The 12,500-nt window shown below is 45.8% G+C and overlaps 1 protein-coding gene across 1 annotated transcript in view; it reads left to right on the top strand.

The window, feature by feature from the left end:
* Positions 1-12,500, top strand: part of LOC115176990 (neuroendocrine convertase 1-like) — a gene marked incomplete at its 3' end in the record, with an annotated part of 115,080 nt that overhangs the window by 19,575 nt on the left and 83,005 nt on the right. The window contains exon 4 of the mRNA XM_029737416.1: positions 6,696-6,788. Within this exon, the coding sequence (XP_029593276.1) occupies positions 6,696-6,788 (93 nt within the window). The remainder of the gene's footprint in view (positions 1-6,695; positions 6,789-12,500) is intronic.

Here is a 12,500-nt window from a genome sequence, read left to right as displayed (position 1 = left end):
TTGTAGTATCATAAACTCCCTCATGCATGTGTTTGTGTGTACTCAGGACGGACTATTGTCCGAATATGTGATACAGGTACTCTTCCAAACCCATGCAGTATATGGTTGCAGTCCATTGTTTATAGTTGTGTTGTGTAGCCCTTTGTGTGTGTGTGTGTGTGTGACAAGAGCACGCTCAGACAGGGTAGGTAAATAGCAGACATAACTGGTGTGAGGTTTCAGACATGGAAAACAACAGGATCGTTCTCAACCACTTCACACACACACACACACACACACACATCTCATGGCCCCCGGCAGGTGTGAAGGCTTGTCATGCGCACACATACTCCCCTTAATCTCTTCATGCTCATTTTATTACACAGAACATCAGACTGACTCAAAATACTGTACAGGCTTAAGAGCCCTCGCACTCACATACGCAAATGCATTCTGCATGTGTATTTGCAAATGTGTCGTATCATGTTATGCCCTATTTGATTTACTGACTCTATATAGTGTGTATATGTGATAGTAGTATATATGACCGTGTGTGTGTGTGTGTGTGTGTGTGTGTGTGTGTGTGTGTGTGTGTGTGTGTGTGTGTGTGTGTGTGTGTGTGTGTGTGTGTGTGTGTGTGCACGCGTGTGGGTGGGTGCGTGTGGTGTGTGTGTGTGTGTGTGTGTGTGTGCCTGTGGGTGTGTGTGGTGTGTGTGTGTTGTTGTTGTTGTGTACTCTGAGACCAGGAAGTCCCTCCACTCCACCCAGTGGTGAAAGGCCTCCCAGAATTCCCCTCTCTCTAGTGATGTGGAATACTGCCGCCAGATTACCATATCATTACCATAACATTACCATAACATTACCACAGCACAGCTTGTGTTAGTGTCTGTGGACATTGTATCAGCTCATCAAGAGATTCAATCCCCCCCTCCCATGCCTATTTTAGACATACCCTACCTTCCACCTGTCTCTCTCTACCAGTCATACATGTACTCCTGAGGTGTGTTTTCATATCTGAGTAAAGCACATGTAATTGATGTAGAGAACTGGATTTACTGGGCTAAATGAAATCAGAGGGCTCAGAGATCAGTCAACTCGGCTGTCATACACGCTTAAAACTACCTTTGAACAGGGCTTACTGTACCTCGTTTAGAATCTCAATATCCTTTCAACAAAAGATACAAACCTGCGAGTTACAGACTGACCAGCGAACCGAGCGAGCGTGCAATATCAAACCAGGACATGTAAAATGCGTACTGCAGACAAAAGTAAATGCTGCTTACATGTGCTGAGGCAGATACAATATTGACAGTATCTGGCTAAATTATTAGAAAATGCTGGTAAACACACAAATAAATATATTCTATAAAGGTTTCATGTCAGTGTAAGTCTTGTAAGTCTTCTGAACGATCCCCATTCCCGATGTGTTCATATGCATGGTGGCTGAAATGCAATGACCAGGTTTCTCTATGGCATGGAAGAGACTCCAAGACACACCTCTCTTTCCTCCCCCTCCTCCAATCACCCCTCCCTCTCTCCTGTGTCCTCTCCCTCTCTTTGCTCTTTGTGCAGGGCACTTAGGGGCACAGGGAGGAACACCAATACTCTAATGGCTAGGAGTGAGGCCCCATTCCATTAGTTAGAGGGCTGAGGGTTCACTCCTCTCTCTCTCTCTCTCTCTCTCTCTCTCTCTCTCTCTCTCTCTCTCTCTTTCTCTGTGTGTGTGTGCGTAATGGAGGCAGGTGATAGCCATGGCAGGAGGGTGGGCACCGCAGCACCAGCTGCACACTATAAAAGGCACTGTGTTTATTTTGATTCTACTCATTCTTAACTCCTCTCCTACCTGTCCTACTCATGCCTCACTCTCAGCCATAAAAACAGGGAGGAAAAACAGACAGACACAAAAAGATGCAAAGAGTAGTCTCTGACTATGGAAGATGTCGATGCCAGTTTCTCCCTTCCAGGTGGGAATGCCAGGAAGAAATGAAGGACGAGAAGGAGGAGAGCAGAAATTATGTTGGGTGCTCTTTCTCTCTCTCTCTCCTCTCTATCTCCAGGCTGAGATTATGTATGGCTGCAAAGGCCACATGTTGGCCGTGTGATGGATTAAAGCGCTTTGTAGGAAAATGACTGAGAACGCCTCAGCACCCCCGAGTCCAGCCTTTAATAAAACTCTCTTCAATATTGAAATGGAGAAAGGAGAGGAGAGAGGAAGAAAGGGAAAAGGAGAGAGAGGAGAGAGGGAAAGAGAGAGAGAGAGGGAGGGGATGGGAGAGAGAGAGAAACACACAAACACATTTACTCACACAATGCACTTAGGCTATGTGGAAATAGACTTGCAATGAGAGATATTGCTGTAAAGACCTTTTAGCGTAGGGGTTTTAGCATTGTTATAGCTTCTGTAGATAATGGTGATATTGGAAGAAATTAGACAAAAAATAAATGCACTGAAAACTAAGACATACACTAACTTTACTAAATCCTTTATTTTTGTTAGATTAAAGATTTTTTTTTTTTACTGTGCGGTGTAAAAGTCATGTAATGCTCATTTTGATTCGTTGGTGGGTTAATCATGTAGGTCATTCTGTGTTTTTGATTGGTCAGTGTATTAGCGTTGTTAATGGAACTCTATTCAGATTGGTCAGTGTAAGGTAGTATGCTGTCTTCCTCCGCTCATTGTTTATTGTTCATCCAACCACAGGCAGAAATGAATGAATATTTCACCACTTTGGATAAGCAGTGTGAGGAGGACTCTAGATTAGCGGGCGATAAAAAGAGGTTTCAAAACCGCTACCGCGGTACTACCCTTCCCTATGTGTTACAGCAGAGCAGACTTTCATCTAAAACACCTTTGTCCAACTACATAGCCCAGATTTCTCTACCAACCCTGAAGCCAACAAGACATCACTGCTCACCCAACCTACCCCATCCAAGAGCCTGGTCGTATCTCTTAGTTATGGCTTCTACTGGCTTCCACAGGCCCAAACCCCCGTAGAGCAGTAAGCATACACACCAGCTGTCTCTCTCTCCATAGGGTGGGCCCGCCACACGTGGCTCTTGCACACTGCCTCAGTGACTCTTGATGTCTCTGTTTGTTTTTGTTATTCTTCCGCGCCGTCCCCTCCCTTCCTCTGTCTATCGGAGGCTGTCAGTGGGAGCGGCTCATGCGGCTTGTTTGATAGATGTGCCAGAGAGCTGTTTAAACCCATACTATGGCAGACATAGGATGCATCCCTATTCCCTTTATACTGCACTAATTTTGATCAGGGTCCATATGACTCTGGTCAAAATGAATGCAATATAGAGGGAATGGGGTGCCATTTGGGACGCAGACTTAGAATGGAGGCAGGCATAGCTATAAAGTCACAGATGCTACGCATTAGTGTATTGTGACCTGTTAACTCAAAGACATTGACTTGTAGCCCTTCCTGCACTCAAATAATCAAATTGCCCTCTAGTGGCCTCATGGGTGGAATGTTATTAATATATTTCATAATTTCAGGATTAATAAAAACCTGCCGAAAATCCAGTGTTTCTATGTCAAGCGGTTTTGTTATATGTCAGTCTTCAGTGATGTATATAAAGTGTAATATTGAATGCAAACTCAAAATGGAATAAACTTTCAACTCTTTATCTGGCATGTTACAGGTGTCTTCTTTTATTTAAGCCCACGTGTGTGAGCTGTATACTTTTGTTTCAAAGTTGATTTGTTTTAGACTACCAAGAAACACTTGATTCAGGCCACTGCAGTGAAAGGTAAAAGGTTAGATGGTGTAGTGTAGTCATGAGGATAGTGCAGATTTTGATTGACAGGTAACGATAATAGTCACAACATGCCAGTGGCATGGTACAGATATAGCATCTTAATTTGACCAGTGTTGTTGTAGCAGTAAAATAATCCTGCAGCAACAGGAAATGTGAATATATTGTGTGGATTATAATTATTGGACATTCATGTAAGGGTTAATACATTTTTCGTTAGGGCAAATCAAGACCGACATTTTAAAGTCGAAATTACAAACTTTAGAAGACTTTTTTAAACCTTGAATACACTACAAGTGTGCATTTCCTATAGCGCAGAAAAATTCGATGAGGCGACAGGGTGATCAAATCAAGGTCCTACACCTGTATGTTGTGATACATATGATGAGCAGTGACTTCAAGCTTTGACTAATGCACACACATTAAGGAGCATATCTTAAGGACGGACGCACACTCAATTAAGGATACCCTTTTCTGGCCATTATGCAATGTGAATATTTTTTTCCCCCTTGGTGGTCCTTATTGCAAAAGGTCAGCGCCATAAATGAAAATGTGATTTTTTTTCCGGTTTTAAAAAAGCAACATGTTTTCCTTCAGATTTTTTTCCTTTCTCTCTTAAAGAGGGACTGGTAGAAATAGGTGCTTCTTTCATAGCTCAGGTCTAGGGGAGAGAGGTGAAGTGCTCTACACACAGCATTAGCTGTATCCTCTGTAAACTAGGATCAGAGGGTGAAGGCTGAGAGGTTGGTTGGATGGCAGAGGTCAGTCCTTGGCTGTCGCCCTATGAAAACAAAGGATGTAGCTCGTGTTGTATTAATATACGGTACACAAACATCAAGGACCCATGCAGGCCTAGACTCTCCTGTACTGTACTGCTTTATACCACTCAAGATATAGAGCTATCGATATCAAGCTATCGAGACAACACATTATTTTGATGACTCCATACTAAAACACAACCCGGAGCTGGACTGATACGTTGGCTGATGGGTGATGAGATAAGTTGACGTGTTAACACATAGAGAGGGTTGTATGGACAGAGGCTTTGTCTGCTATGATTAGTGTTCTCTCTCATTGGTGTGTGTGTGTCTGTGTGTGTGTGTGTGTGTGTGTGTGCGTGCGTGCGTGCGTGTGTGTGTGTATAAGGCAGGCCTTATACTGTGGGTGAGTAAGAAAGGCCTTATACTTCCACACCGGAGGACATGAGTGAGGGAGTGGATAATTGATAGTGACAAGTCTCTCCCCGCTTTAATTGCTGGTGGAGAATTAGATTACCTTTTCAAAGTGCCTTCATTAGCAGGGGGAAGATCCAAACCAACTCTAACTCTGATTGTCCTCATATTGTTCTCCGCTGAACCTGCCCTGGCAGGGTGGCAGTGTTGACTTTGGCGGGATTGGGTAGAGATGTTTTGGTGGGTGTCATCAGGAGATGGATAGAGTCATTTTGTGTCATGTAGGTTGGCTTCCATGTTGTGTGTTTGAGTACAGCACCAGCCTGAGTCAGAACCCCAGCTCTATACCTTATCACCAGCCCCAGTCATACCCAGCCCCATCCACATCCGTCCCTATCCCCATCCGCACCCCCAACTCTATCCCCGTCCCCATTGATCCCTATCCCTATTTCTTATCCCCAATTCTATCCCCAGCCCTAGTCATCCCCATCCTATAGTCTCAGTTCACTCGCCAGCCCCAGTCAGCTCCATCCGTAGTCCCTGTTTCCAGCCTGCCTCCCACTGAGTTTAATGGAGTGTGCAGGAGCCAGGGGAGTCGCATGGACTCAGTACAGCTCAACTGGGCTCAGGACTGCCAGCATTATAAACTTACCGTGTGATTATTGTCAGAGCGGGACTCTGCTGCCCGGGGGGTCTGCACTGATGGGTAGTGTGTCACTGAGTACAGCCAGCCTGGGAGGGCAGGAGGGAGGAGGAGAGAGAGAACAGGGAGTAGAGAACACTGACTGAAGAGGAGAAAAAAAGCAGAGGAAGGGAAGGCTGAGATGATACATGATGTGGGAGATAAAGAGAGCACGTAGGGGGTGATATATAGAGAGAGGAGGATGAGAATAGTGTGAGGGAAGAAAAAGAGAGGCAGTAGGGAAATCTGGGAGGGAGAAAAATGTTGAAGAAAAAGGGATGGGGAGAGAAAGAGAAATTAGAGGAAATTGTTAAGCGTGTAACCGTGTGCTGTGATATTGTTTCTCTCTCTCTCCATCTTCCTCTCCCTCTCTCTCTAAACGGTGGGGATGTAGCCTGTATCTGCCAAGGAAAAGGAACTCAATTTGGGACAATTTACTCGGCAGTCTCGGGCCTGATGTACCTTGGGGACAGAGAATAGGAGAGAATGAAACTGAAGGAAGATAGAATCAGCAGGAGACACACACACACACAGTCCACATACACAACCCCCTCTTGTACAAGGCACACAATTGCCACAAAGTAGATTTCACTTAGTTAGGTCTCACAGGCGAGTCAAAAGGTTTGAGTTTATAAGGCTTGGAAATGAAAAGCCTGGGATTTGGCCAGATGAAATGTGGGCTATTTGATTTTAGAACCAGTACCTCATTGAGCAATTCCACTACAGAGACAGATGGTCAGGGTAAATGTAGAAATCATGTTGTGGAAGGGGTCACAAGGGTTGCGAAAGGGTATCTTCATGATATGCTCTCGTTTCTCCACTTAGCTCAGGTGGAATCAAATCATAAACCTCTCCTACCCTCTACGTAACCTCAACTTCGGAAAAGAGGTCCTAAACGGCATACTGTGTATGACTGCACTGGACATGAATGGAGCGATACTATAGTCGTGTGCTAGCATAGTGTTTGATGGTGTGGTGTATGTTTTTTTGTTGTGTGTGTGTGTGTGTGTGTGTGTGTGTGTGTGTGTGTGTGTGTGTGTGTGTGTGTGTGTGTGTGTGTGTGTGTGTGTCAGTAACATGTCTGTGCTCTATCCAAACAGATAGGCAACCTGGAGGGCCACTTCACCCTGAGAGACAGTAGGGGGCGCCCTGACAGAGCTGCCCTGGTGAACACCCTGGCAGAAAGAGCAGAGGTGAGTATCTACTGCACTTCAGGTAGGATATTTAACCACTGATCTAGGGTCAGATAACCATATCCCTAATCCTAACCTTCAGGGGGATGATAAAATCGCTGACCCAATATCAGTGGTTAGGAGAAGCTATTACCTACTCCATCTGCTGTGAGCACAGAGAGACACAACACCAACAGTGCCTCTGTTGTATCCGTACTGTATATGCATACATTATGGTGGGGTTATATGTTATGTGGTGATATGTTGGTTTAGTGTACGCTGTCTGTAGAACACGGTAGGAAACTGATGTGAAACAAGAGTAAAGAGAAACTATTCCGCTTTTTTTGATGTGGTTATTGGATATATTTACCACGGCCCTGTTCGAAGCAAATTCACACCAAAGTATGACTTTTAATTTTACGCAGCATGTATATGCAAATGAGGGCTCATTTAGTTTTTCGTTAGCGCTTTAATCAAGCCCAGTGTTGATGAGAAAAAAGAGAAAGTGTGTGTTGATGTTTACCTCTTTGGTACAGACCCCCCCCTAGCACCTTCGCCTCCTCCCCATCCCAACCCTTTTGTACCACCTCCATCACCCCATCCCCGCTCTGCATAACCCTCCGAGCATGCAGCCTCCTCGCACCGAGGCGTTGCTAGGGCAACTGTCACCCGCGGCGACATCCCATGACAGCATGGGGTGACTGGAGGGGAGAGCGGGGCTGTGGCACATCCTGTGTCCTCTCTCTAAAGTCGCCTCTCTCTTTCTCCCCTGTAGACCTGGCCCTTTACCAAACCTTGCACCCCATCACACTCGTCATTCACTGTCCTGACCCCTCACACACACATGCACGGATGGGTGCAAGCACACACACATGCTCGCACGCATCCAAAAACAGACATACATCTAGACGCACACACACGCACACGCGCACGCACACGCACACACACACACACACACACACACACACACACACACACACACACACACACACACACACACACACACACACACACACACACACACATACACACAATACCCCCTACAGCAGAGAGAAGATCCTCTAACTTTTACCATCTGAATCAGACTCCGTGTGATTAATTGAAGTAATTTATGCACAATCTCTAGTGACTCCATGTATGCTTCATGATTTCATTAAATTGTAAGTTTAATTACTTTTCTAGCATCTTAACTTGAGGTGAAAATGAATTCACACTCTGAAAATATTGCATATTTGGTAATGAATCTCAAACGTAATGGATGGCACAAATAACGTTTTGTAATCATGAAATATTGCACACCGAAATATTGCGTGTTTACGTTGTACCACTGTGGTAGTTTCCTTGCTATAACCCTCATCATACAGGTATATTGTATTTGCATTACATTTACGTTCTCCTCTCCGTTCCCATTGGTTGGTGGTTGCCGTTTAACCCGCCTGTTGAGGATGTACTATAGAGTGGAAATACAGCTCTGACATCACATGATTAGAGCGTTCCTATGTTTAGGAGTGTGAGACCTAGAGCTCCTGTTTCCGACGAATATAATCTGCTTAATTGATTTTTTTGGGGGGGGGTTTAAAAACAGTCAATATTTGAATAGGTTTATGAGAGACTTTTATTCGTGTGTGTGCGTGTGTGTGACAAATACAATTAGCGTGCTACCTGGGCTGTAGCCAAGGCCTGCTGCTCTGCTCTACAACCCCTGAGCCTCAGCTTTTCTCTGACTTGTTTTCAGCTCAGTTGACAGCGTTCATCTGTCTACCAGTATAATGTACGTGAGATAACTCTATGTGGCTTGCATCTTTATTTGATAGGATTGGTGGTTAGTCTAGTCTGGTTGTTAGTCTTGGGGTGCCAACAACAGACCATTATGAAATGCAGAAGCAATCCCAGATGCAGTCCCAACCAATGTAGACCATCTTGAGCTTTGAGTTGAGTTTTATTTCATGTGTACTATGGCAACTAAAAGCTGGATTGCAGTAGCACATCCTGTACAAGCAAACACATTTAAAGCAATAAACTGAGACACAAGAAATGTATAGTAAGTTATACTATATCATCCAGATGGCATAGAGATCAGTGAGTCTGTGGATGTGATGTGAGGCAATGTGAGGAGATTGTTAACAGATATTATCTCTCAGAGAGAGAGCGAGAGAGAGAGACAGAGAGAGAGAGAGACAGAGAGAGAGAGAGAGAGAGAGAGAGAGAGAGAGACACACAGAGAGAGAGAGAGAGAGAGAGAGAGAGAGACACAGAGAGAGAGACAGAGAGACACAGAGAGAGAGAGAGAGAGAGAGAGAGAGAGAGAGAGAGACACAGAGAGAGAGAGAGAGAGAGAGAGACACAGAGAGAGAGAGAGAGAGAGAGGCATGGTGGAGGAATGGCCCGTTGTGGTCCCCGCGAGGGAGTGTGGGTTTGTCACCATGTAATCCCGACCCATGCAGCCTGAGCAAAGCAACAATTAGCCATTGTGCTAATTACACTGCTAATTATATGATTACCAAGCCTCTGGAAAGCCGCTCATCACAGAGATCTTAGAGGTCTGAGACAACACGCAGATAAGGCCTCAACGTACGCCCACACGTGCACGAACAGCCCACACTCGCACCTGCACACACACGCACACACAGAGAGACTGACTGACTGAGTCTGCTGTGCTGAGTGTAGCTGCTAGGTTAACTGCAGTGTGAGTGTGAGGCTTCAGACGCTCTGACAGTAATATCATTTCCCAGTCTTCAGAGGGCATGTCTGTGTGACGTAAAACAGAATGAGATCAGACTCTCCCTCTCTCTCTCTCCCTCTTCCTCTCTCCCTCTCTCTCTCTCTCTCTCTCTCTCCTCTCCCGGCTCTATGACACACACTCTTGATTCACCTGTCTCAGCCATCTCACCTGGATCACGCTCCCTGGGGGAGCACACACACCCACACACACACTGATTCTCAGTGACTGAACTCCACAGTGACCTTTTACGTAGCGTCTCAAACACAGACCCCCCCCCCCCCCCCCCCCCCACCGGCTTCTGACCTACACACACGTTACTGCTAGTGAGGAATATTTAAAAAAAACACACACACAGACACACACACACATAGGCACACACATGTACACGCACACTCCCAGTGTACATCCAAATCACCCCCAGTGCAGAACACACTAATACACACTACTAATACACTACTAATACACTACTTAATTGGTGCAAAACTTGAAAGACGTCGACAATGGAGCAAATGCAAAAAACATGATTTGGAGTTAGAAATAATTTGTTTACAAATACCCCAGTCACAACGAAAGTAAAAGAAAAATATTTTTAGGTGATTTTTTTCTGTGGTAAAGATAAAGTCCTTTTTTTTTAAATTTAGATTTTTTTTACTAATCTCATTAAGTTAAATCTTCGAATAAAAATCTAATATATCATTATTAAATTACGGAAACATTACACGCTGTGGCTTTAATATTCCTTCATTGTCACGGCTGTCTAAAGGATCGGACCAAAATGCAGCAAGGTTGTAGTTCCACATATTTATTTATTCCGTGAAACGTTGCGATACACAAATAACTAGAATAACAAAAACAACAAACCCGTGACGCAGAGAGAAACAAACACTACTCAAAAGATAATCACCCACAAAAACAGGTGGGACAAACATCAGCTTAAATATGACCTCCAATTAGAGACAACGACAACCAGTTGCCTCTAATTGGAGATCATCCCAAACCGAACCAACATAGAAATACAAAACTAGAAACTGAACATAGAAATACAAAACATAGACAAACACCCCTTGTCACGCCCTGACCTACTCTACCATAGAAAATAACAACTTACTATGGTCAGGACATGACATTAATTTATACACACATACACAGAATACCACACTGTATGTACTCAAATACAGCTGACTCATGTACACACACTGTAAATAACAAAAATAGCACACACTCAGAATAAGGATGGTGTTCTGTGTCTACAGTGTTTCTCTTTGATGATTTCCCCGCCGTTTCAGCCTCATTGTTGTGTAGAGGTTTGATTTGGCTTCTGATTCTAACGATACCCCACAATACTCTCCTCCTCTCCCGCCCTTCCCCCTCTCCATGCTCCTATCCTCCTCCCAAGGATGAAAAAACATTTGATTTATTTTCTCTCTTTCTCTCCAACCTCTCTCTCTCTCTGTCGGTGTTGTGTGTGTTTTTTTTAAGACTCCAGTCACATCCGCAATCCCACGGCCCTATAAGGAGCTTTCACGCTTTTTGGTTTGCTTTAGATGTTTAATACCCCTCTCTTTTGTGTCAGGGAGCTGGAGAGGCGTTAAGAAGCGCTGATAAACCCACTTAGATCCCTTCCTGGCCCGTCACCCCGGCCTGCCAGGCCGCTTTAGCAGGGAGCTGATCTGTGACGGCCTGCCACTCAAACTGAGAGCTTCTGAAGGCTGACACAATAGAGTGAGCAGCACACAGGGCCTCGGCGGAGGGAGAGATGGAGGGAGGAGAGGGAGTCTAGGAGGAGAGGGGAGGGAGGGAGTGGGAGAGGGAGTCTAGGGGACTAGAGGTGTTGAGAAGAAGATGAGAGGGAGTAGAGTGTATCTTCCTTATCCCTCCCCTGTCTTCCACCTTGGCCTCTTCTTTCTGCTCTCCATCCTTCCCCCTTTCTCTCTCCTCTGTCATATCATCTAACCTTCGTCCTGTCCATTTGCCTCTCACATTCAGCCTCATTCAATCTCCATTTTGTCTCTCACTCAGGTCCATCCTTCCTATCTTCATTCTCCACCTTTCTTTCTCCCTATCACAGCCTCATCCCCCTCTCTGTTTTCCCCCCTTCTCTCCCTCCCTGTCTCTTTGTCCGTCAACCTCCCCCTTTTCTCTCTTTCTCCCCCTCCCCTCTCCCATGTCTCTGTGGTCAGGCTGTCAGCGAGGGAGAGGATGGAGAGAGGAGAGAAGAGAGAGAGAAAGGAGGGAGAGGACAGAGGAGGAGATAGGGACCAGTGGCGTGCGTCCGGGCGTGGGGTGGCGATGCTAGTGGTGGCGTTGGCGTGCGACCCCACTCCGCTTCGCCATAATGGGCTGGGGCAGACAGACAGACAGCCGGCAGAGTGACAGGGAGCGGGGTGATTGACAGGGGCACACTGGCGCTGGCGCCCGCATCCCAGGGGGCCGTGGGGGGTAGCCGAGCCCAAAATGTCAGCCGTGATATCTGCGCAGTTCCCAGTGTCTGCTCTGCCCGTATCGCATGGCTGCAGCTGGCTGCCATCGCCCGCCCTCACTCACACTCGTTCCTGCTCGCCCTCTGTCTCTCACTCTCCCTTTCTCTCTCTCTCTCCTTCACTCTCTCTTGCTCTGTCTGTCTCTCTCTCACTCATTCCCTCACTCACGCTCATTCCTGCTTACCTTCTGTCTCTCTCTCTGTCTTCCTCTCTCTCCCACCTGTTTATCATCCCTCTCTCCCTCTATCTCCTTCTTCCTCACACTTTCTTTCTCTCTCTCACTCTCTCTCTCGCTCTCTCGCTCTCTTGCTCTGTCTCTCGCTCTGTCTCTCACTTTGTCTCTCACTCTGTCTCTCACTCTCTTGCTGCCCTTCAGAAACACACACCTTTCAACCAGTTTGTTTATCATAGCTGTCTCCTCATCTCTTTCTCCATTCATCTCTCACTCTCTCTTTCAGCCTCTCCTGTTCTCTCTCCATCTGGCCACACTTCATTGTGATTTGGAAAATGTCAGCTTCAGGTGGTCATCTT

This window comes from Salmo trutta, chromosome 37 (genome assembly GCF_901001165.1).
Source record: "Salmo trutta chromosome 37, fSalTru1.1, whole genome shotgun sequence".
In the NCBI taxonomy this organism is placed as follows: Eukaryota; Metazoa; Chordata; class Actinopteri; order Salmoniformes; family Salmonidae; genus Salmo; species Salmo trutta.
Note: the sequence above shows the minus strand (reverse complement) of the source record. Positions and strands in the feature narration are given on the sequence as shown.